This window comes from Tetrao urogallus, assembly GCF_951394365.1.
Source record: "Tetrao urogallus genome assembly, chromosome: 9".
NCBI classification, from domain to species: domain Eukaryota; kingdom Metazoa; phylum Chordata; class Aves; order Galliformes; family Phasianidae; genus Tetrao; species Tetrao urogallus.
In genome coordinates, this window is record NC_136822.1 from 5,770,126 (window position 1) to 5,796,795 (window position 26,670).

The window sequence follows — 26,670 nt, forward strand, 5'->3', positions numbered from 1 at the left end:
TAACGCTACTAACTTCACTAGTAGTCAGACACAGAAGACGCTGGCCTCAAGCTCAGTGCCTCTGGGACACTGAAATGCTAGGGGGCAGTTGCTATATAAATAAGACAGTTGCAAAGGTGTTACTAACTTTAAGGTATCCCAGGTATTGCCCCATGCCTGCCTGGTAAGGCTTTGTGTGTGGTTTGGGGTAGTCCTTGGCTGTCTTCGTAAATATACGCTGAAGCCTCTTTCCATCAGTGAAAGACGTTCAAGTGAGACTTAGGATTTTGGATCGATCTGTGATGCTGCAGGAAACCAAGGTACAAAGACATCAGCTCAAGTGTAGTTGATGTTTTACAATTTAGAGCTGAGAAAAATGCAGGTAATTTAGAACATTCAGGGCTTACGATTCCTGGTCACAAGTCATCATTTTTAACAAGTAGAAAGGTAATACTGGGAAATGAAACAACTCTTCCAATTCAAGGGACGCCCATGTAGCAGTAATAGAGTACCATTATTCTTCCATATGAGTTGAAGCGTTTTATTTATTGTATTTTATATAAAGCATTCTTCATGTATCTGCAGTTGCATGTGCATTTGCATGTAGATAAGTTACAGTGAGTAATTTAGTTACATTTCCCAATAATATTTTGCATGAGAGCCAGTTAATTAGTTATAATGGAGAAACAAGAAAGTGTCTGAAATCTGAAAGCTGCTGAGATACAGATTTGCTATTATTTTTCTTATTGGTGAGGAATATAATGCTTTACTAGTGAATAAGAGATTAGAAAAAGCAATAATTCTTGTTAATTCTTACATTATTAGCGTATGTTCAAAACAAGCTGTTTTGTTTTTACCTTAAGTATTTGAAATAATTTCCTGCTCCTTTTTGATTGCAGAAATGTTAATTTCAACTTTCGAAAATGGGTTAGAAAGATAAATCTGTTGTTGTAATGATATATGTTATGGTTCTTGAAATTCAATGGGAACTGTCTACGTTGACAGTAAAGAGAAATGTATGCAACAGTGCAGATCAAATCTCACTCTATATGGAATATTACTACCTATAAATTAGTACTACAATAGCTCAGCCGGTATATGCACAGGCAATAAAGTATTCATAGCATAGTAGTCTTTTAGTCAGGGATGTCCTAAAAATTCTAATAAAAATAGTGCTAATATCTACAGAATGTTCTTTGAAGTCTCAGCTTCCTCATAGAAGCAAAATGCTTTGTCATCACCATTTGTATTAAAAGCCACAAAGAAAATCTGAGAGTCCCAATGCAGATGCAGATTGTCAGCATATCATCTTTTTTGTCTGTACTCTGGGCTAGCAATTGCTCTGCATTTCAAAGTTTTTGCCTGAAAACTGCCAGATTTAGTTATGGCATTTATAGAGCACTCTTCTTCAAACTTTCTGAAAACTAAGTCTCTTGAAAAACACCAAACTTTTTCACTTACTGAATTCATAGAGATTTGTCTCTGTACATTTGCTTTAAGAGATTTAATTGACTGCCAGGACCTAGTTGTTGTGGGTTTTTTTTCCATTTATAGACTCCTCTTTTACCTAGGACTAAAAATAGAGGAACTTTAACTATGTATGCAAAAGTAATTCTGGTGGGAAATTTTACAGGTACACAGATGGTACACTCTGGTAGCAAAGATGAATAGTTTTGTGACTTCAAAATAATTGTTTACATCTCTGTATTAGGGTGGCACTGTCATTTATGTTCTTTAGTAGGCTGGCTACAGTTGGCTGAAAAATATGAACAGGAAATAGCCAAAAATTCATGTTTTTAACTAATGATGCTTGTTTAGGATTTCTCTGAAGCAAGTTGTAGTTAATTGGATTTAAAAAATTGAATGCTTCAGTTGAGAAACAGGGGTATGTATACCATGTCCAGGTGGCCTAAGGCAGGTGATTGTTCAACGTTTTATCGGCTGTGAAACATCTGCACAAGCTGAGCTTGGCCAGACCTAGCTGAATGCATGAGTAGTCTTTTGAGGTGCAACTTTCAGTCATGGATGCTTAACAAAATTGAAAGACAACAGGTAGCACTATAGACATGTTATATTAGCTTTTGGACACAGTCCAGTAAGACTGATGCCTCTTGCAGGTCCTTGGAGATATTTCTTATCTTAAACTATGAAATCTAACCAAATTCAGTGAAGCCAACAGCTTCATCTCAGTAGAGCTAGCTTGCAGGATGTCATATTGGCATGGACATTGGAGACCCAGACTGATTAGAGCTATGTCAGAATATGTAACTTGTGTTTGTGTGATTTAGTGGTATTACTTAATAGAGCTTAATGGTGAGGCAAAACGAAATTTATAGGATATTAGCAAAAGAAATGTTTTTTGTCTTAGCCAGGGGCATTTGATAGCAGTATGTCATCTAAAATTACATAATTCCTTTCCCATTTTTAATCTCTCTTGAATTTTTTGTTGTTGTACTTTTCCAGATTGGAACAAACGTATTGAATACAAGCCTGGTTCTGGCAGCATACCGTTGTTTCCCAGTATTCATCTAGAAACGTGTGATGGGCCAGTTTCATCAATACATACAACAATTGAATTGCAGACCAACTATATTGGAAAGGGCTGTGATCGTGAAACCTACTCAGAAAAATCTCTGCAGAAACTATGTGGTATGAACATGGCTGTCAGTCAATATAACAATCTTTTTACGGAAAAAGTGCCAAATCCTTGTGACTTGTAAGCATGCAATATTTGCTTTTAGCTCAGCTGGTCCATCTTTGATTGTAGCAACAAAAATCAAGGAACTGATGATTAATTAGCGCCCTATTCACTTCTATTTATTTTCACTTTTTTTTTCATGCCTTTTTCCTGCTTCACTATTACTTCTTTTATTCAACTCCTGCTCTTCCTTTCTTTATTTTTTCCTATTTTCTTATCCTACGTCTTTCACTTTTTTTTTTTCCTTTGGTACTAATTCTGTTTTTGTGACAGTATATTGAGATTTCACATATAAACTGGCCATCAAAAGAAGACCATAGGATTTCATAATTGAATCTATCTTGTGTTTTAAGTCTTACTCACTCAGCTTTCTGCTCTGCTGCTAAGTACTGTGCCAGAGCAAAAGCAAACAAAAATAAAGGAAATTATGGGCAATCATTTGAGGGAAAGTATTTAAGAAACACTTGTGGAGACTGAGAAAAGAGGCAAACATGAATAACAGAATTCACATAATGTCAAAATATTTTCAATCTGAAAATTGCTTAGTTTAATCCTGTATCTCTGTCCAACTAAGGTCCTAAGAAAAAAAAAGAGAGAAAGCCCATTACCATTTGTATGCATCATCACATTCATGGTGTTAAAATTAAGAGGTTGAACAAAGCTATGAGATCAGACCCTGAACTGGATTTCATAAAATGTTAGTGTTCTAAATAAAAATAAATACATTATAGCTTAAGTCAAGTGCTTTCGCTGACTTTAAGAACTTAATGTTGGTAGCAAAAAGAACATTGCTTTATGCCTGTTACAGACCTGTACTGCAAATGGCATGAACACTCTGAGCAGCTCCTTATTAACATTACTTTACCTGCTAACACTTAAGGACTAGCACCTTGAATTTCAAGTTTTTCTATTTTTCTACTGAATAAACTGGATTTTCCCCCAATGTCAAACTTTAATTCAGTAGCTGGCTGTACCATGTATAGGCCTAAATAGGTTAAAAACAGAATGGTCAGTACATTTCCACAGGTTTGACAATGGCATTGTAGTAGCTGCAGGCAGTGTATGAGCTAGTGGACAGAATCTAACTATACTGCTGAACTTCCAGTTTTAGCTTAGCATATCTGTGAAGGAATGGGATGTAAAGCAGTTGAAAAAATAGAATGTAAAAAGTATATGTAAAGGAAGTGGGGAAAGTCTTACTGATGAAAGAGCATTTTCTTTGTCCAAGGTTTCCATTTCTTCATAGAGAAGTATAGGCAAGGTAGAAATTGATAATAGGACTTTGATAAAAAGGTTAAAATGAAAGTGGACTTTATACCAGAATTGCATTTGGAAAGATTTACATTTCGATGCTTGGCTTTTGTTGCCATCCTTACTATAGAGAGAATAGGTAATCTTATGAAAGCAAGTTAAATAAATTATTTATGGAAAACAGCTTTCTTCTAGAAATGATCTTATTTTATCTTATGGTTGGATAAATAAATTCTTAGTGAAGGAAGAAAACCCTGAATTTTTTTCATCAGTGAAGTATTGTGTGATTGCAGAGAGTGCAGAATTGAATGATCAGAGACAAGTATTTGTTTGTGCCATGTAAAAAGCAAGATTGTCTCTCTGTAACTGAGGATCCAGTTTATAAATCCTGTGGTCAGTTCTTGATTAGTCAGTTAGAAATGCAGAAGATTCAGGTGCTGAAGGCCATGCATTAAAATTCACTTACTTTTATGTGACTGATTGTTCATCTCTGCCTTTCAGTAATTCAGTAATGCGTACTTACTTTTGACAGTAAAGGGTGGGCAGTTTTACTGATTAAATTGCAACCAAATCATTTAAAGTCAAGGACCTATTAGTATTGTGCCTCAAAGCATTTTAGGAAGTGTTTTTTTACTTTGTCATCTAACAATAATAAATAACAATGTGTGACAGACTCAAGGGTTTCCCCCCCCCACAGTTAATTCTAACAAATAAATGCATTTAACTAGGGACCACTTACTAATGATTTACATTCTGGAGAGGGGCTAATCTGAGTTCTGAGTACCACTGAAGTCCTGTATTTATCATTAGGCAAGAATACATGGAGCTACTGCACCCTGACACAATCCAGCATTAAAGTGATACTAATTATACAGTGAATATTCTGTATGCAATGATATTCATACCAACAATACAAGAATCCATTGCTGTCTGTTGGACATTAGGGCACTTGTTCTACATTCATATCCACTGTACTGAATTTGGCAATACATCACCCCCATGTACTACATATCTCTGTGCAGACAGCAAAGAGGATGTGAAGCCTTTCTGTTGGAAGTATAGAACTTTGTTTTAGTCTTAGCGCTTCTTGAAATAACTGAAGAAATGTCACTAATGACTGTGCAGTATGTTTCATCTACTGCTTTTACTGGTTTAGCATGCTTGCTACTAAATAATGTGCATGTAATTGGACAGTGAAGCTTGCAGGACCATTTGGGATGTGAAAATAATATAAACATGTGAATCAGGCCCCACACCCACAGTAAATTCATCTGTACAGCCTTTTCATTAGTCTCTCATTGTGCTATTAATTACATGCCGTTTGCAGGAGCATCCTCAGGTGCCATTGATCTCTTACCATCTCCCAGTGCAACAACTAACTGGACGGCTGGGCTTCTCATGGATAATAATGACATGATTTTTAAATTTGATGGAAAACAAGGAGCCAAAATCCCAGATGGAATAGTCCCAAAGAATTTAACTGATCAATTCACCATCTCTTTGTGGATGAAACATGGACCTAGCCCAGGACTAAGAGCTGAGAAGGAGACTATTCTCTGCAACTCTGACAAGACAGGTGAGTCTTTCTGTTGAGGAGAAAGGCATAAAATATTTGGTGAAGCTCTATAAGTAGTTAAGTTGAATATTGATTTGGGTCTTGTTTATTAACTTGGACATAATGCTTCCATAAAATGAATATGGCGTAGTTCTGGGAGATATTAGATAGCTTTCACTAGAACCATAATGATGCACAATATTGGAAAAAACACAATTTTGATTTGTTGGGTTTTTTATCTTTTAGCTGTGTACTGCTTTGAAACACTGCAACCTAAACAAAAGTGTTGACGATAGTTCAGCTCACTAATCTTCCCGCACCTCTTTCAGAGATGAACCGGCATCACTATGCCTTGTACGTGCACAACTGCCGATTAGTGTTTCTGCTGCGTAAAGACTTTGATCAGGCTGACACCTTCCGCCCTGCAGAGTTCCACTGGAAACTGGATCAGGTACTTGTGGCTTTTTTCTTATCTGTAACCCACCCATATATCCACCTGCTTTAGAATCGTAGAGAACAACTCAAATACTGATGCAATTGTTTGGGGAAATCAGAAGACTTCTTCAGTTACGTTTGAAATTCCAACTGTTGTGAGACTTTACTGGGCTCCACAGAGGAAGTTAAATTAGTTAGCTTGGCTGAATCATTCATTTCAGTAAGTTCTTTAGTGGAATCATATTAAACACTAAGTAGAGGTTTATATCCATTGTTAGTGGAGAATCTTGGAGTCATGACATTACGTGTAGTTCCATAGAAGTTTTCCATTTAACATTTAAAAAAAAAAAATCAATCTGCTGTATCAGCATAATGGAAGTGATAGAAGTCTTTTTCACTACAGAGTATGCTGACATGTGGGAAGCAATTTTTAATATTTTTTAAGTCTAATGTGTGGATTTTCACTTTCATCTGCTATGCTGTAATTTCTCATTTTTATGAAGAGTATATTGAAAGGAAATTATTATTAAAGAGATAAGAGTTGTCTTTGAAATATTTATCAATTTTAAACAAGATAGGAATTATTTGAATAAAAGAAGACACATCTCATCAAGTTGGTATTTTACATAAGCAAGCTTATTCATGTATTTTGGCCCACACTGTATCAAAGATGTAGATATAGGAGTGGTAGCTTTGCTAATTTACCTTCAGAATGCCTATTAAAAGTCCATTTGTGTCTTGATTATCAGAAGAATGTGGTGATAAACCATGGGATGATCATAGTACTTGCTTTTCATATCCATTAACCAGTTTGGAAACAGTTTCTGCTGTATGTGATATGAAATCTTGGTGCCTAGAAAGGGATACATTTGAATTATATCATACTTAAGACTAACAGTCTCAAGTAACCAGTGTCAGCTCAGAAGATACTGTTCTGAGTGCTAAGATGAATTTCAAATGGCTTTATAGTAAAGGTCTAAAATCATCAATGGTACTATAAAGTTTATGTAAAATGTGAGATTGACTTCAAAAGTAATGCTTCCTGTTCGATGATGTTGGTCCATGATGTCAGCGGCAGATGTTGACAGTATGGCAGTAGGGATTGTACTTTCCCAACAGTATTCCGTTGCATTTTGCTGCCATGTGACAGATGGCAGCAGAGAGGCAGTCTGACAAAATGGTGTCTGACATGGGAAGTGTTTATGAAGCAAAGGGGTGACACTGAATTTCTGCATGCTGAAAAAATTGCACCTATTGGCATATATCAATGCTTGCTGAAGGTTTATGGAGACTAAACAGTGGATGTGAGCAGTGGTGAGAGCAACGTGAAGGTCAGACTACAGCCATGCAGGCTTGTTTATCACTGCTGAAAATGCATAGCTAATGGTAGTGGCTCTGTTGAAGAAAAGTGTTTTGTAGCTGAGAATTTTCTCTATCAAATAGTGTTATTGTGCTCTTTGTTGTAGTTTTCATGGAGATAAATAGGAGGCATTACTTTTGGAATGACTGTATTTGGACTTGGAAAGCTGAATGCAGTCAGTTTCTCTGCTGTATCTTTAGAATGGGAGAGTAACTGTGTCCACTCAGTAAAAGAAGTTTATGTGTAACTCTTGTAACTTAGCCATGATGAAGCATTGGAAAATGGACTGTCAAGAAGAATTTTCCATTTTCAGGGGATGTATCTGAGCATGTGAAAGAACTTTTTCATCTAATGTTACCATCTGCACTTCATTCAATTCAATTCATTCGCACTTTAGTTTCTCCATATCATTTCCAGAGTTGGTTTGTTGTTGTTTTTAATAAAGATATAAATCAGAAAGTAGTGAAATGCTAGTATCTTTCTGATTCTATTTTTCCTTCTTATATCACAAAATAGACAGTATATCCTGAACTACTTGAGGTGGAAGTATACCATGCTTTAAGTGTGGCATTTTATAAATAATTGATTCTTTCAGTAGGGAATTTTTTGAGAGTAACTTTTTCATGAGCCTATTCACGAAACATTCTCTTATGTGAACTCCAAAGTACAAATAAAATTGAACTACAATATACATTCTAACCAAGCTGTCGTATGCGTTTGTGTGTCAGTAAGATAAAGCTCATGTTTTGGCAATTAATTGCATCTCTAATATGATCTGACTTCCTAATAAATGGAAAAGATTCTCATAGGGCAGGACCAAAGCTGCTATAGTACAACTCATAGCAGTCTCTTCTTGTTTTTTTTTTCCATTTCTTGCAAATGCCCCATGATTTCAATAGCATGGTTTCTGCAGGGGAGTAGCTGTGTACCCACATGATGCTCTGCAATGTCAGCCACCTCCCAAGTCCAACCAGAAAAAGACACTTAAGTGCATTTGTTGATGGCATAAACAAGAGATGTATAAGCCCTCTTTGGTTCCTGTGGTTTTATTTGGTATTTTAGAAATTTAGAAAGCAAGATTAAAAAAAGTCAGTGATGTTCTTTAAACCTTCTAGACTACACTCCCTTCTACAGGACTAAGTGCTAAATCTGTGAAGGAAAGGCTTGATCTGTCTGAATGCAGGACTCGAGAATGTGCTAAGTTTGAGGTCAACACTAAACTGCATGAGCTGTTGTCTCCCCAAGGGTTGAGTCCTTGCAGAAAGACCTTGACAAATGTGGGCAATCACCAGCTACATGAAGTTGAACAAGTGCAAGTGCCAAATTGGCACCTGGGATGGGACAGCTCAGAATATATGTACAGACTGGGGGACAAGAGGCAGGAGAGCAGCCCAACATAAGGGAATCTAGGTGTTCTGCTTGACAGCAAGTTGAATCTGAGCCAGCAGAGAACGGGATGGAGCTGTGTCAGGTAGGGGTTAGGGAAAGGTTCTTCTCCAGAGGGTGGTGGGCATGGCCCTGAGCTGCTGGAGAGTTTGGATACCACTCTCAGACATAGGGTTCGGGTTTGGGTGGTCCTGTGCAGAGCCAGCAGTTGGCCCTGATGATCATTGTGAGTCCCTTCTAACTGAGGATGCTTTGTGATTCTGTGTTTCATTATCAAGTTGATTATTGTGTGTGATTAGCCTTACACTGGAAATAGAGTAGCATTGATGTTACTGACGAGCTATGCATACTCTTCATTTTTATTCTTTAATGTTTACAGATATCTAAAGGGAGGTGGCAGGCAGATGGATGAGACCAGGCTCTTTTGAGTAGTGTGTAGTAATAGGACAAGGAGCAGTGGCCTAAAACTTGAACATGGGAAGTTACAAACATGCATAAGAACTCCTTTATGGTAAGGGCGATGGGGCACTGGAACAGGTCGCCCAGAGCAGTTGTGGCGTCACCTTCTGTGGAGATATTCAAGAGCCATTTGGACAGCATTCCAGTAAAATCTCCTTGATCTCAAAAGGGAAAGAAGTAAAGGCTAGATTTTCAAAAGTAAATTAACTGCTCTTGTTGGGTTTTTGTTTGTTTGTTTTTAAGAAAAGAATGGGAATTAGGCTGTAGCTAACTGTTGGATGTTTTCTCACAGTCTGCAATGCACTGATATGCAGTGCTACAGATCAGGTTGCATACATAACTGTGGAAGGCAGCTCAATGGTTGGTACAAAGCACAGCTAGAGCAGAGGAAAATGTGGCAGCATACTTCATTGCTGAGTTCGCTTTATGATGGCAACAACAATTCATGGCTTGTTTTTCTGAGAGGAATCTTGTGACCTTGGAATAGGGTGAAGCATAAACCAGTGAAATCATTTATCATTGTTACAGCAGAGTAGTAAAATTTATTATACCAGCTGCTTTGGGCTTTACCTAGCCCACAAAACTACTCATTCTTTCCTGGCACTGGCCAGGAATGTGACTTTATTACCATTCCAAATTTAATTCTTTAGATCACATCTCTGTGATGTGGAAGAGTGGCACAAACCTAAGTTGCAGTCTCTGTTCTTGGCCGAATACAAGAGGTTGTGTCCCATTTTATATACCTACACATGAGCAGTGCCTCTGAAGCTCTGAGATGCAATGCAGCCGTAACTGTAATGCACAGCAAGTGTCTGAATCTTCCACATAGCTCTGGTGACCAAGGTAGTTCTGGAGAATTTATTTTCAGTGTGACTTTAAAGGTTTCCAGCCTTAATTGCTATGCTAAAGCAGATGGACTTCAGTGAGGAAATTTCTTGCTTATTGTGCAGAGTGTGCATAGGCCTGTGTGTATGTGTCCCTTTACTATTAAACCGTTAAGAAAGTATTAATAAGAGCTAACAGACTTTGAACTGAAAGTGCCTTTGTTTTAAGAAATAGGAGGAAAGGTGGAGTGGAAGAAACTGATTCCCCTTCCCTCCCCCCAATTTCTCATACTTACATTCATGGCATAGTACCTATTACAAGAGGCTTTGTCAACAAAGTCAGTAAAAGGCACCTAAACCAGTATCTAATTTTCTCGAGTGAGTAGGAATAGGTGTGCTAAAAGTGGACAATTTAGGTAGCCAAATATAAATTTGGGCCATCAAAGAATAACACACGAAATATACTTTGGTGATTTTTTTAATCTTCTTCAAGTCTGTGGTGATTGATCTTTAGGGTTCTTTATGTACTCATTCTTTCCTGGCACTCATCTTACGGGCACATGACAGGTTTTCAGAAAATGGCTGTGTTGCACAGCCTCCTCAGGCACGCCGGAGATAACCGCATGTGGTATGGTTCTGGTTCAGCTCTGGGCTTTCTGATTTCCGCAGCCTTACAGCAGGCTAGGAAAAATGGGGAGTTGGTGCAATTCTTAACTCACGCCCTTGATCGTGTTTCCTTTCAGCCACTAGTGCTCTGTCTAGCTTTTGTCAATTTCCTTGATGCGTGCATACCAGAATTGCAAAAGAGATCAACGTGTAATGAGATTCAGCATTTCAGAAATTGAGCACTGTTGAAGTTAGTGGGAGAATGATTTTAACACTGGCAGAATTTCTCCTGAGAGATACAAAAACCAAGCAAACGAAAGATCAGGTCGTCTCAATTCTTTTCCTATCAATGCAAAAATATTCCTGAGCTCTGCTAACAACTCTATTGAAAAGGTTTGAATGCGTGCTCCTTTCCTCATTGTCATCCTCGGGAGAAACTCTTGATCATCAAATTTTTGCAGTAACTGCCCTCTTTATTTCAGGTCAGTAGATTGAGAACCCTGTCCCTCATCTTCTGTGTGACTGTTCTCTCTAGCCTTCATGGGACTAAATCCAAATAATACTTTGAATAATGAACCAAGGCATACAAGCCATTGGTTAAGAGTGGAAAACATAACATTATGCAGGCCAATTCACAGTGTCTTTCACACTCTATGTACTATGGATGTTATGTTACTTGATCTGATGCTGAAGGACAATCAAGCCAAGAGGTCTTTTGCCTTCTTTTGAGTCAGAATGGGAATATTTCTTTGAGAGGGGAAAGGATCTTAGCCAAGTATCCACATTTTTAATGAACTTATTTTTGTTTGCAATGAGAATTATATTGTTTTATATCCATGTTATCATTCTGAAGATTGTCTTTCAGCCCACAAGCAAAATCACTATTGATTCCCTTAAAAAACAAGGATTGCACTGCATGGTTCAGAGTCATTCTAAATCAGCAAAAGAGACAGACAGTCACTGTTTCTCTTTTAAGATGAGATAAATTGCTTTGAATAATCCAAAATAAGCCTGCAGTGTTTTTCATTGTGGAAAAACCTCATACAATTACTTCCATAATAGGAAATAGAGAAAGCAGGTTATTTAGATAAATACAAATATGATGCATTCTGTCTCAGCACATACAGAGACATGCTGAAGGTGCGAGGTAGGGCTGCACTTTCATTTAATTCACCGACCACATATAGTGGGGTCTTCTACCTGTAGAAAGCAGTACTGTTCAGTGAAGCACTTCATTGCCATTTACTTTTTAAAACATCATGAAAGGACATGACAGAGCAGGAGCTAATTGTTGAAAAAAAAACACATAATTTTGTGATAAGAAAGCAAAGTGAAAGGGATTTGGACCCTGCACCTTGTCTTAAGTTAAATTAGCTGTTTCTGCTGAGTTACAGCAGTTATGAGTGAAAACTTCTCATATGCTGACTTTTCAAAATTGTTTATCTGTGTACATCTAGTTCTGAGAAGACAATCATTTACATTATGAGAGCCATAAGTGTCCTCCTTCTCGACTGGCTCAGAAAGAAAGAAAACAAATGAATATTTATGGGAAGTGCATAGTTGTCTCTGTCCTGGAGAGTTAAGTGGGAGAGGAAGATGCAAGCTTTTGCCATCACTATGTGCTGTGTACTTCACTTATATGTATAGAACCCAAGGCTTGTCAGTCCCATACTTTTTAACATTATGCCTGCTGAAAGTTAACTTATTTTATTGTGGAGTTTTATTGTCCATCTTTGTTTGAAGTCCAGAAGAGTTCTTCATGCTCTAAACTTCCTTAAAACTGGTATGCAAACCTGCACTGATCTATGCATACAAACAGCTTTGATAAGACTAAAGAAAGAAAGCTGCAAACTTACATCGGAGCCAGTAAGAGAGAAATGGTAAATGAATCATGTTAATTTAGCAATTAGGATGAAATCATTCCAGGACTCAAAAAACTTCTGCAGCACCTCGAGTCTTTTACATTTTAACTCTGTCTTATTTAAGATGACTTATTTGCCATTTTCCATCTTTAAGTGCTATTTTGATAATTTTCTGTTCAGCATCAGGCTGTTTTTCAAAACAGCCTTTGTTAGCATAAGGATGAGTCAGCGATGCTGACAAATGCTGAAAAAACTCTTTGAGATTCCAGCTCATAGGAGCATGGTAGAGATATGTTTTTATTGCAACTGTGCTATCATTGGCAATAACAAAATATTGAAAAACAAAACACAGTGGCTGGCAAGAACTTGCTTTATGACATGCAAATATTCCTTTAGCCTGGCTCTGAAGTATTTTCTATAAATCGACCTAGATTTGTGCGTTAATGATTTCTGTAGTACAGTGTGAAATGCAGTGACTGCTCTGTGCCTCTGTAAACTTTCTGTATCCGTTAAGGAGAAACTGAACTGCCCACAGAAAGTATTTTACAATTTAACTAATTGCATTTTCTTAAAATTATTGATATATGTTTCTATGTATTCCACATTATGTTTTTCATTTTAATGCACCGTGATACTTTCATTATCATGGAATATTATTTTGAAGGTTGTTCATACTAGCTTGCTCTTTTCCAAAGACTTAAGATGAGCCAGGCTGTTGTAGCACCATGAAATGAGTATTACTGACTTAAAGCTTACCTTGGGAATGGCCCCATGTCAGCTGAATTTCTCGCAGAGTGAAAATGTCCATAGAGAGTTTTTAAATACATCTAGAAAGCTGGATTAAGGGCTGTTAAATTGCCTAGTTTTCTGCAATACTCTGGGAACTCTGAAACCAAAAGGAAACCTAAAACAAAAATTCCCAATTAAGATCTGAATTGAATTACCTTGAAAGTGAACAGGCACATTTGTTTTCTTACTTATGAGTTATTAATATTTATATTGTGCACTGTGATTTATCAATTATGCCACCAGAGTTTTTATAAAACATGCATAACTGTTTAGAAAAAGTTGCCCATGAGCAAAATCTGTTGTTACTTGGGTGATTTTACTAGGACTGCTGAGTGGCTTATCTTTCAAGTAAAGCAGGATGACGTTGGAGCATTCAGAAAGGTGCTTGAAGAACTTCACAAAGTTGGTACCAACATCTTCACAATGCACATTAAGAGATAAATATGAAGTGATTTATCTGTGGGCATCAGCTGCTTATTCCTACTTTGGTGCCATGGTTTCTGGAAATCTGCAGTTCTGGAAGTACTGGTTTTTGATTGCTTTACTTTCCACATTTTGATTTCTTGGCAATAGAAAAGCCTAGAAATGCGTGCTTTTAATGAACCATTACATAAAAAACTGCAACTGAGCAGTTAAAGCAGTTTTTCATAGTTAAAAAATAAACACAGTGCACTAACTGTAGCCATAAAGTGTTACTGAACTGACAGGTTTGCTTGATGCAATTTAGCAACAAACTTGATTATAATAGAATTATTTAATTGTGAACAAACTATGGATCTAATTTATTAAGACACATTGAAATTACAACATGACAGCATAAAGACATACTGCATTTACAGGAATAATCAGGCCTTTCGTGTGCTGTTTCTGTCAGTATGATAAAACAGTCTCACCATTTAAGGCTGTAATTAAGCCATCCATATTTTTAAACCTATTGTGAATATAAGTATTGCACAGTACAGGTTTTAAGGCTAGAAAAGCAGCTCACACTTTGTGTACAAACTGCAGTTTCCAAACACCTACTTGACTGCAGTATTGTCACAGTGCAACTGTTAACGTACACTGTATAGCAATGTTCTTATTCAAAAGCAAAATACTTTGTCTTCTGATAGAAAATGGCAGTTTTCTATCACACGGTGATGGGGAGGAAAAAAAAAGCAAAAGAATTTTTCATTTTGCTCTGAGAATGCTAGATATAATACATGAGTTTCAGGAAGTTATTAAATAATTAAATATTGAAATACACTAGGCCTTGGGATGCACATCTGTTTATTCTGCCACGTTGACGACTGTGTTCAAAGAAAGACCTCAGGTCATGCATTTCTGTGAGGCTAATGGATTTTCGTCTTGTGGAATAGTGCTTAGTAGGCAGTAAGAAAAAGTGTGGTGTTACAGTGAAACCTTTCCTGGCCAGTACGCAAAGCAGAACAAATGGCAGTGGGCAAAAGTACAGCCCAAGAAGAGGTGCTCGTTTTGAGGAGAGGATAATATTAATAATGTGGAATTTTGGCAAATGACATAAAATAGGAGAGCACATTATTAAAGGAGAGCACACAATTAAAATTAACTCAGTCTATCACAGTTACCGAATAGAATGGAAATCACTCTGTATTTTTTTCATAAATCCAACTTGGTTTTGGACTAGGATACCAAAGCTTACAAAAACTAAAGTTTTTGCTACTGAAATGTGCATTAAAATGGAAGAACTTACTCTAGTAATCTCTTTTTATGCTTCACTCGTTAAATTCTATTTTCTTCTTCTGTTTTAGATATACATGGTACAACCTTTGCGTAGAGAGATGAACTTTAAATGTTGTCCTAAAATTCCTTCATCCAGCTCCTCACTTAATGTCTAATATTTTAAAAATATATATTATTATGGCTGATAATTAATGAAATTTATGTTGGTAATTTGTTATGGAAAATGACCGTACTAACAACTCCACACCTAAGACTGCAGGAGACCTCTACTGTGGATTTGTCAGTCCTCACTGTACCTCTTCTCTACATAATCAAAAACTGTTCTTCGATTTACACAACTCTGGGGTGTATTTTGGAACGACTGTTGATAGGTAAAACAAATGTGTACGATTTACACGATTTTGAAAAAAGATCAATTTCACTTTTCACGAAGAGCTCGGCTTTTTTTAGCATATTGGCTGTCTTATGAAATAGATTTAAGAAACAATTCTTCAAGATTTCAGGGGAATTGATGTCTGTCGGCCATATTGAGCTATTACTGTAATGGTGGGCTTATTTGCTGAAGAAAGTAAAATGTTCCTGAGAGCTGCATTAAACATCTGCAAGACATGCAAGCCAATGCCTCTGTTGATGTAAATCTGCCCTGTTCTTTTCAATTTCAGCTACTGCTGGGAATATAAATCTTGGCCATTCTGCAGAACCCACATAAGCTCTTTAAGAGTAAAGAGAATGCCAGCAGCTTTTAAATAGGGTCTGGATAATAGGACAGTTTGTGAATTCAATGCCACCAATTAGAAATAAAGTCTTCAAAATGTGCCTGGATCTGTGACTGCTGCCAGAGTACAATAGAGCTAGGAAACAAAGCTGCAAAATTTAACGTCAACTAGAATCTTATGTTAAAAATGATTGTAAATCCATTTGTATTTCAGAAGTATGGAAGTAGAAAATGGGAATCCTTTTGTATGAATAATTTCATGTCTTAAAAGCATGTTTTACTTTGGGGCCACATATTCTTTGTGGATAGGAAATGAAGGCTACAAAATCTTTCTTGGCAGGCAGTAGCAGGAACCTCATTTGGATTTTGGGATCAGGGAGTCATAGAATGGTTTTGGTTGGAAGGGACCCTAAAGCCTGTCTTGTTCCGACACTCTGCCATGGGCAAGGACACCTCCCACTAGTTCAGGCTGCCCATGGCCCCATTCATCCTGGCCTTCTATCATTTGCAGGAATGGGACATCTGCAGCTTTTCTGGCAGCCTGTTAGAGTTCTTTAATGCCCTTCAAGCAAAGAATTTATTTTTTATGCCTGATATAAACCTACCGTCTTCCAGTTTACAGCCATTACCTCTTGTTCTGTCACTACACTTCTGGTAGAGTCCCTCCCCGGCTTTCCTGTAACCCCCTTTAAGCACTGAAAGGCCTCTGTAAGGCCTCCTCAGACCCCTCACTTCTCCAGGCTGACCAACCCCAGCTTTCAGTCTGTCTCCATAGGAGAGGTGCTCCGCCCTCTGAGCATCCTCGTAGCCTCTCCTGGACCCACTCACACAGCTCCATGCCCTTCTTGTGCTGGGTGCCCCAGAGCTGAACACAGCACTGCAGGTTGGAGGCTTAGAGTAGAGCAGAAATTTCATTGTTGCTACAGCAACTTTAATATTGAAAATTTCAACTTTATTGGATCATAATTTCTGGAAATACATTAACATGCTTTAGTATTACTATTGATAGCTGTAATATTTTTATTGGTGGCTTGTTGGCCGTGATTTTTTTCTACTTAAGTCATAAAATTCCTACATCACGTTCCAAAAATGTCATCGCTATGACACATCTGATGCAATATGTCTCATTATTGTATTATAGCATACCTTCTGATTTTTTAAGTATCCTTGCAGCAGCCAATAAATATCCTATCAACTCCAGTTTATTCACTCATTATTAAAAATACACAAAAAGTTGGATGATGATAGGGCACAGTTCTTTCAAGCCAGTATCAGTCACAATGGAGAATTAATAGTATTCAAGACACTGAAGAATTTTACTGCATTTTTTGAAGCATTTAGTGAGAGCCCAGGGTCTTGCTTAGTTGTTTCCCAATCATAGTGATTATATTATTGTAAGTAGATACTTTTCTATTTCAATTTTATTTTTTACACCAATTAATTGTGGACTCAGATTTTTTCCAGAGCTGACTATTGTTCTTGTTATAAATGGATACATAGCCTGCATGGCATTTTTTTTCTTGGATAAGTGGTCTCAGACTGTTTTTCATTGAAGTATCTCTGCTTAGGTCACTGGATTTGGATTCACTCTTGAGTTAAGGGTATGAAGTACTATATTTTGCTTGAAAATTTGAAGGGAAGGATAAGCATTTGAGAGGAGAAATAATGGAAAGATAAAAAATATTTCCTTAAATTTTCACACTAAATATATCATATTCTGTTACAAACATCTGAGTTCCAAGCTGGGGAAGCACTGCTTTTAAGCTTCAGTATAAAAAAGCGCATTATATCTGGAATTGCTACTGATAATGTTTGTATGCAGAAACCCATCCTTGAATTTCATAACTTTAGAAGTCCTGTCCATTAATTTCCTATTTCAGAATACCTCTGCTAAGAGCAAAAATGTTCAGGTATTTCATTAGGTTAAGGGTATTTTACAATATTCATTTATGTAACACTGAAGTAGGAGTTTAATAGAACTGATGTGTGTTCTGCAGTCAGTGCTAAAGGCACGTACAGGGTATTTTTCACAGTTTTATTTTCAAATAGAATCAATCAGCAAGAATTCAAATAGTTTTCATGTTATTGCCATGATTTCCAAATTTCAGCTTAGCTGGTTGTTTCAGTTATCTTAGAAAACTAAATGAAAGACTTACACTGGATTATCCAGTCAACTGATGTATCATACGTATTGATTGACATTAGGAACAATGATTAAATTAGCAGAGTATGAACCTTTTGACTTAATGTAACACTGGCACCTCAACCCCATGCCTGAAATTCAAAAATCAGGAAGTAGATAATTTTTTGTTAGTTAACCAGGAAAAAAAAAAGCCGACTTTAAATCTTTTATGTATTTTTTTTTCAATAATACATTTTTTAAAAAGGAATTTTTCATTCTGCTCTGGGAATGCACAATGAATATACTAGTTTAAGGAAGGTAATTATTAATTTGTACTGCCAGTAATGCTGTTCTTTTAACCTAAGCAGCAGTGGGATTGCTATCTAGGTGGATGCTGCTGTGCACCTGAGGGGAGCACACAGCCTCATGCTGTTTGATAGTCTGCTTGCCCCGGAGAATTGCCTGTTCTATTGTAATAAATCCAACTGTGATTTTGCTACAAGAGTTGGAGTGTAAATGTGATTTCTCACATTTGCACATGAAGATGTGCATCATCTTTGCATCCTTCAGGCATGTTTAATCATCACTGGGAAACATAGGTATACAAACCTTTACAGGGGCTTCAGAATCTAAAGCTAAAATATGAGGGAATGAAAAGTAGTAAATGAAAAACTAATACTCAAAGGTTAAGATTCAGAAGAAGCTTTGTCTACTTAAAGAGTAAGAGTAAATATAGGAGAAAAATGAAATCACAGCAGCAGATAGAAATCTCCTGTATATTATCTGTACGTACAGAAGAGAAGAGATAGAGTTGCATATCTAATTTTTGGCAAATATTCTTGCAATTTCTTTCTTTCTGTTTTTTTTTTTTGTTTTTGTTTTTGTTTGTTTTGTTTTTTTTTTTAAATAAAAGGCAAACCCAATAATATTTCCAAAAATAAGAGCAACTTTTATGTTGTAGTTATACTTCCATCCTCTCCCCCATTAACATCCCTGTCTGTTACATATTATCCAAGGTAGGAGGAAAGCATTTACATGAATTTCATTTACATAAAGTTTTCTTTATGTATATTGATAAAGTTATCAAAAACTCAGCTATCCCATGTTATTTTTGTTCATAGCATAAAAGAGGATTGAGCAAAAAACACAAGTCAATTTCTTTCCTGTGAAATAATGTAAAGTATCTTATGCTTGGTGGTTCTACAACGAACATTAATAGCAAACTATACAAAATAATCACAAGCCTCTGGGAAGTAAAGCAAATTCTGAGAAATTACTATAATATACAGATATCAATCATTAATTTATCAAACATTCTTCCTTTGCTCTACACACAAACACAATTCTGATCTCAGTTTCATTGTTCAGGAGGAGGATGAGAAGATAAAAGGTCATACAACCAAAATTGTCTGTTATTGTGCACACAGTTCCTGCACTATACACGGTATGGACTTTGTATGGACTTTTAGAGATATCTACACTTGTACTATTGTATGGAGCTTATGGCCTTGATAGCAATGGACAGGCTAAATCAGAATGTACATTCACTTTCTGCTACACAGAAAAACTGCTGGCTAGAGTTAATTTTATTTAACTGTGTATGGACATACTACTTTCTGGTATCTCACCTGAAGAATACATACTGTTGTATGATCATTTTATAGGTTTTTTTTTGGTTTTTTTTGTTTTTTTTTTTTTTTTTCCTTATCCCTGTGTATACTTAATCTGTTTTATAAATTTGTTTTTACATTCAGCATATTGTATTTGTATAGGACGTGAATTACAGTATGTGAGTGAATTACAGTCCCTGAGTGAAATCTAGCCACAAACACTAAAATAGTGTTGTTGATCCTGAATTGATGAGTACTTCACAAAAGAGAGCACTGCAAATTCAATCTAATCCTCTCCTTGAGGAGCAGTATCTTTCAAAAAGCCTGAATCTGGCTCCTGGGTCTGACTGAGAGTGTTAGAGGGGAGCAAAGTAGCAGAAAAACAACACGATACATTAAATATGAGGATCTCGTATAAGAGATAAATACAGACAGAGCTTTAGTTCTTGCTGTGAAAATTCAAAAATAATGAAGGAAATTCTGGGAAGTAGTTCTGGAAGAACCAATCCTCCCATTTCTAGCAACAGTCATTTTATCTTAGGAAGATGTCTTTAATCCAGCAGCCACTTTCCCATCAGCAAAGCAGTGCTTCAAAGGGAAAATTTCAATCAGCTCAACTGTGAATAAATGTTTGATCTTTTAGATAATTACTTTAATGATATCCATAAAACTTTTAGGGTTTGTGCAACACTGAAAATTCATTCCCACAGTCTATTTGTTTCATGTCCCTAACGTCAACCCAAAGTATTCTGGGATACTGGCCCTTGGTGCTATCTTGCTTCCTCACATAAAAGCACTAAGAACACAATTGTAATTAGTACTAAAAGAAAGCTATCTACTGAATGAATAACATTCCTTGGCAAAGTCACAAGTATAGCTGATACCTAATTACCTATTTGTGATATACAACATATGATCAATCTTTCTAAAAAAAATGCCAGCTATGTAATTAAAGGCCCAGCAGTTACCATTTAAGTAAAGAGACTGCACATAATATTTGGATTGTGTAATTTCCTCACTCATCTTTGAGTATAAATACAGAAACAACCATTCTTCAGTTTGTAGAAATAATGAAGGTAGCAAATTATATCTCACTGCTACCTTTCATCTGCAATAAAAACAAAATAACATCTGCTTTTCTCTGTATTATGTCCTAATTATCTACTGGAACTGAAGAAAATACAGCAGTAATCTGTATGGGGAAGGAGTTCGTATAACGTGTCTTTCTGCAGTTCTAGCTAGCTCAATCACAGACTACAGCAATATTCAAAATTATGATAGTAGTCGGCTCCCATATGCGTACCACTAAGTGATTCTCTGGAGATATTCTATCAGCATGAGAGTTGCACTGGAGCAGAAGTTCCTTTATCCCTGATTTGCACTGCACGCCTTCAACAGAGTAAGAATCTTTCCCCGAATGTGGAATGTGTAAAATGATGTTCAATGGCTGTGTCAACTCTGTCTTCCTTTGGTGAGGACCTTTAGAGCAATCCTTGTGAGCTGCAAGCAGCGTCAGTGCTTCCTTCAGAGACGGCAGGACTTTGAAGTGAGATTTGCCAGGTGGTGAAAAATGTTCAGAACCAATGATACCATTTCCAGCAACAGAGAGGTCACAAGCTCCAGGGAATTTTGATGGGCTTACTTCTACGTGCAGACAGCCCAACCCAGGAGTTTTAGGACATTATGCTTGGTGGCTGAGAACTGAGATATTAAGCCATTCATCGTATGAATGAAAAATTATACATAGTACTTCTGTGGAGTTGGAATAGGTACAAGCAGTCCACTGCTTTGGTCTGAGAGAGCAAGTGATGCATGTAGGTAGGAATGTGTGAGGAGGAGAGAAGAGGTCTTTTCAGAATTGTTTTTGCAGCTGAACCATGGTGTTTCACCTCAAAAACAAACAAGCCATGACCAGCCTGCTTGCTTTGTCTCCAGATTGCAGTTTGTGTTACTCATGCTCTGCACTTTTAAAACATCTCTGCATAACTGAGTAATACAAGCACTGTGTTTCTTCACACACCAACAGTACGGGAAGAATATGTCTTCCTGCTTTGAACTGTAACAGCCTACCTCCTTTTTTCTCAGTGCAGCCTCCTTCTGCTCAGTTAGAAAAAAATGCTGAGTTATTGAATATCCTTCAGGAGTAGGGCCAGAATTCTCAGCTACTTGAAATCTCAGGCCTTGGAGCAGCAGGCAGTTGAGATACCTAACTTAAACTTACTGTTTAACATGAATTTTGGTATTTCATTCACTTTTTTTTGCTTTTCTTTTTTTTTTTAATAACAGCATATTAATATTTGAATGGTAATTGGAAATAATAAAAATTTTGTTTGTTTTAAGTTAACTTACTTATTCTTCTAAGATTATTGGCTAAAAGGTATTATGTTGGTAATACTGAAAAGTGTTTCCTTGGTTTTCTAGCAAATAATAATGTTTCAAGAGGCTAGTTGGACATGTATTTCAGTTACAAGTTTACTATTTCAGTATGTAGTTTATGACTCTTTTATGGGTCATACTTATTACTAAATGCTCCAAGGAATTAAAAGTAAGTTCTCTTTACAGAAATACAGAACAGACAGAATCCCTATATGTATCAGCTCAGCAGAAGGCAGATTCCAGGGATCTCAGACGGTGGCTTAAATTCCAGGTAGACTGAAATATGGGGTCTCAGAAGTGAAATAGTGTAGTTATTGATATATTCTGTCTCAAGGTGGGAATAAGCTCACAGACCAAAGGCCTGTTTTAACAGTTTTCAAAGGCAGTTTGCTGAAAAGATACCACATGTGTTCAATTTTGCTTATACATCATGCTTATGAAGGACACAGTAATACTGTAGGAGTGCAAGGCTAGTACAATTTGGGCTTCCATGTAAATGAATGAGCTACTCCACATATGTTTGGTCACTTCTAATTGATGCATACATGATTAATGTGTGTGTCCAAAGGGAGACTATTAGAAAAGATGACAGACTTCAGCAGGATCTGCTGTGGTTGGGCAAGGGGAGATGGTTTCAAACTAAAAGAGAACAGATTTGATTGTATGATTCTGTGGTTCTAAGAAGTTTTTTACAGTAATGGTGGTGAGGCACTGGCACGGGTTGCCCAGAGAGGCGGTGGATGCCACATCCTTGGGGACATTCAAGGTCAGGCTGGACCAGGCTCTGAGTGCCTGTTGCAGCTCTAGGTGTCCCTGTTCATTGCAGGGCAGTTGGAACAGATGGCCTTTAAGAACCCCTTCCAGCTCAAGTGGTTTTGTGATCTTTTGGAAACAAAACAGCTTCATGCTTCGTAAAGGAATTAGTCAAAATTCAAAATTGAACATAAAAGTTTCGATCGAGTAATGTCATTCAATTCTGGATTTCAGACTATGAAACAAATTAGGTGTTCGCATTATTTCTGTTAAGTAGGAGGTCAAAGGATCTGCTGGGTTTTGGGTTTTTTTTCTTACTGTTACTCTTATTTTTTAAATGGTAATAATGTCTTCAGTTTGGCAATAATTCTCAGAGGCATTATCTCCCTAAGTATTTGCATTTGTTAAATCTCGGCTTATATATATTAGATGTTTAAAAATACAGGCATAGGCTATGTAACACTTACATTGTTTTCTGTTATTTGAATTTAAGAGGTATTCAACAAGAAAGTCACACTGACATATCATAATGCAATATCTGCAATATAAAGAAACAAATATTATATAAACCTTTGAAGTTGGCAGAGTAAAATTAAGCTTGCAGTATATATTCTGGCTAGGCTGTTAGTTTTTTTGTTATTGTTTTAGTCTTATTGTTGTTGTCCTCTGACTCATCTTGATTCCACTTCATCTTTTGAAGAAGTTTGTTACCATGTTTCATTATCAGGAAGTGCATTCACCTCAGACTATTGATCGCTCTTTCCATTTAGAAAGAAACCGTTTCCAACACTGATAGGTCCATGAAGTATTTTATTGAGCCTGACAATCTGTAACAATTCATGGCGGGAGGTATAATGCCTCATTCTTTCCCAGTGTCTGCAGCAATAGATTTCAAAGGACAAACCCATGCTGACAGTGAATGTGCTGTATTTCAGTGGCAAAGTTCTGTGCTTCATCCCTAAAGTTTCATTTATTGTTTTGTACGTACAAGTAACTTGTGTGGAATGTGTGGTCTGTAAGTAAGCATCAGTAAACGTCATACTGCTATATCTCAGAGCACCTTATGGAGTGTATCTGCCTCCCTTTAAAATGGGAAATGTTTTGGAAGCAATGTGTATGTATCCTATGCTGCTTTTAGTCTATTTGTTGAAAAAGCATGCATGTGTAGCATGATCTTTTGAATAAATTTATTAATAGGTATAGTTCAAATTCCCAAATTAATAGAGGTGGAACATTACAATTATTTTTGTCCATAAATACTACATGTACAGGATCCGATGAAAATACCTTTGGTTTTAAAAGAAATAAGCAGGTTACTCCAAAAGTAAAGCCTGAATACTATCAGATTGAGCAAATTCTCAACGACAAAACTTCAGTGTGGACACCACCATTAGCTTTGCATTTTCACCAGTGATGAACAAGAGCCTGCATGCCATGCTTGTAAAAATCTGCATGGCTGTCTGGAACACAGCTTGTCTTTCATATTGCTGTCACCACTGCTGGAACGCACTACCCACTGCCTCACTGTGCTTGCATCTACTGTTGGGTCTCCATAAATGTTCAGCAAGCATCAGTGAATGCCAATAGGTGCAATTTTTTTCTGCATGGAGGAATTGAGTGGCACACCTTTGCTTCATGCATCATAAAATAGGAGGTATTACTTTCAGAGCAGCCCTCATACTGCTTTTCTAGATTCTCTTCTGGCTCTACTAATAGGAGAAGCTTCCACTGCCTAAGTACTATTTACAAAGAGTGAAGTCATCTTTTCAATATAAATTTTTTTAATGTATTTAAGTATTCTCCAAATATGGAAATGGGGATAAAATGTTCCTTATTTTTGTTTTAGCATGATTTAAGGACTTGTTAAAATAAAGTTTAAACTGTACCTAGCATTTACTCACTTCTGTTGGTAGCTGTAGAGCATGCACACAGAGGGTAGCAATGAGTTTGGCAACTCCTGTGTCTTTTTTCGTTTTTTCACTTGTCCCAGCATCACAAATTAGCTAAAAGTGAATAATGTGAATGAGATTTAAAATTTAGTATATATTCATTTTATGTGTGGTGCTTCATGTTTGTTTGTTTACAGATTCATGAGCCTTAGTAATAGTCTTCACAGTATGCAATATTTTAAATGGATCCTGGATCTCCTACCTTTAGTGACATCTGTTAGTATGTTTTCTCCAGAGATGCACAAAGTGTTTGTTCCTGCAACATATTTGCCACAACTGCTTATCTAAACTTTTGGTGTGTTTCTGAGAAGGAATTGCAGAGGAAATGTTATGTGTCTCCTATTAGTCTACATTTAAGTCTGCATGGGCAGTGTGTATGGAGGCCATTTACTGATGAACAGACCTCTGAGCTGTCTGTAACCTGAAGGTATGATTATGTGAATTTTCCCAGAAGTAATGCTGCAAGCAGAAGAATGCCACATTGAAGCTGCCTACTGGCATTTGACTAGGATGCATACAGTTTGAAGAATTGAGATAAGCATTATATTAGAGCGTGAAGCTGCAGAAGCTTGTTGTTATTGTTAGGACTGCACATAGTATATTTAGTTACTGCAGGGTTGTTTTTTTTTCCTTTTTGTTGAAGTGTGATTGTAAAATCATGCAGTTGTTTAAAGCTGTGCATAGCTGTGTTAACTCTGAAATTCAACATTTAATTATGCAGTTAATGTAAGCAGATGGTAAATACACTTGTTGCTGTCATCCAATGTAGTCAGATCAGGCTAAGATCACTGCAGCCAAGATCAAGACACTTAGGTTGTTTTAGCACCCAACAAGAAGATTCTCTGTAAAAGTTGAGGAAATTGGAAGTCTCTTAACTTAATGTGAACGCTCAAATTTAACAGCTAAATTGCTTCTTCCTCTTGTCCCAAGTAGCTTGTGGCCTTTACATTTACTTTTCTATCCATGAAGACAGAAGAGGAAAACCTGTAAAGCATATGGTCAAAAATATCACCAGTCAGATCAAAAAGCATATAACTGGTCATGATGAGTCTTGGTATAGTAGGGTATGAGAAGCTGGACAGGTATTGCCTACTTCAGCTGTGACAACAGATGATACCGACTTCTGATGTACACTGAGAGACGTGTAACATACTCACCTTTTAGTTTCCTACTGTGTTGATGCAATATGCAATTAAAGAAATATTCATCTGAGTACTCCTACAATTTTTTTTTGTCTATTAAGGATACAGGATTTTAAGATGTATGGAATCATTCAGCTAGGGACCTACTGACACATTTTGAGTAGTTCTTTTGAGATTTACGTAAGTTCTGCAATGTTAGGAGCATCCAAAAAGCCTTCGTATTGATACCCTGTGAGTATCAAATATTTACTGTATGTAGTGTTTCAAAAACTAGTTTGAGGGAAAAACCAGTATGCATAATTAAGCTACAAAACCAACTTTGAACTCGCAGCTTCTTGGGATGCTGATTTGCTGGGTGAATATTGAATATTTACTGTGGCTCTTTTGTTTTAGTTTTCTACCATGTCATGTTTTATGTTGTTCTGGGAACTTTTTCCATGTAGAATGCATGAAGCAATGAATGAAGGTTTGGAAGAGTTTTATTTGTCTAAAGATTTCAACTTTAACTTCTTTAGCCACAGCTGAAAGAATACCTTATAAAATGCTAGGAAGTCTGATGCCTAATGACATTTTTCTACAATTAACATTCTGGTATCTCATAGACTCTTCCTCCTTCAGAACGATGAAAACAATTACTGAATGCTCCTTTGAGATCACTAATATGGACAAGCACTTGGAATACTGGATACTGTTTTGACCTCAGAGCCCACTTAAATTTGGGTACTCTTATGCACTTGATTTCAGTGATGATAGAAAAAAGGGGAAGGAAAAAAAAGCGAAAAAAAACCCGATACCATTGGTCTGAGTTGCAGTTCAGTGAAACTCTATAAAAGTAATGAACCTTAGAAGGAAAGTACAAACAAAATGGAAACCTTAAAAAAAAGATTTGTAAATAATACCATAGAAAGCTGATAAATCCTTATTTAACTGACCTATTTATCCTGGCTTGCTAAATTCTGCTGAAATCAGTGTTGTCTCCTTCACTAGGCAGTGATTTCTGACAGCCTAATGAGTAGGGAGTATTGCTTCTGAAACAGGTGCTGCTGCAACTGCCTCCTTTCCCACAGCCTGGACCAAGTGCAAAGAGGGGTGGCTCAA

At 36.8% G+C, this 26,670-nt stretch overlaps 1 protein-coding gene across 2 annotated transcripts in view; it reads left to right on the top strand.

Moving 5' to 3' along the window:
• Positions 1–26,670, top strand: part of CLSTN2 (calsyntenin 2) — a gene marked incomplete at both ends in the record, with an annotated part of 291,900 nt that overhangs the window by 237,052 nt on the left and 28,178 nt on the right. For both annotated transcript variants that reach the window (XM_079539494.1, XM_079539493.1), the window contains 3 exons: positions 2,443–2,628; positions 5,256–5,504; positions 5,813–5,934. In XM_079539494.1, the coding sequence (XP_079395620.1) occupies positions 2,443–2,628; positions 5,256–5,504; positions 5,813–5,934 (557 nt within the window). The remainder of the gene's footprint in view (positions 1–2,442; positions 2,629–5,255; positions 5,505–5,812; positions 5,935–26,670) is intronic.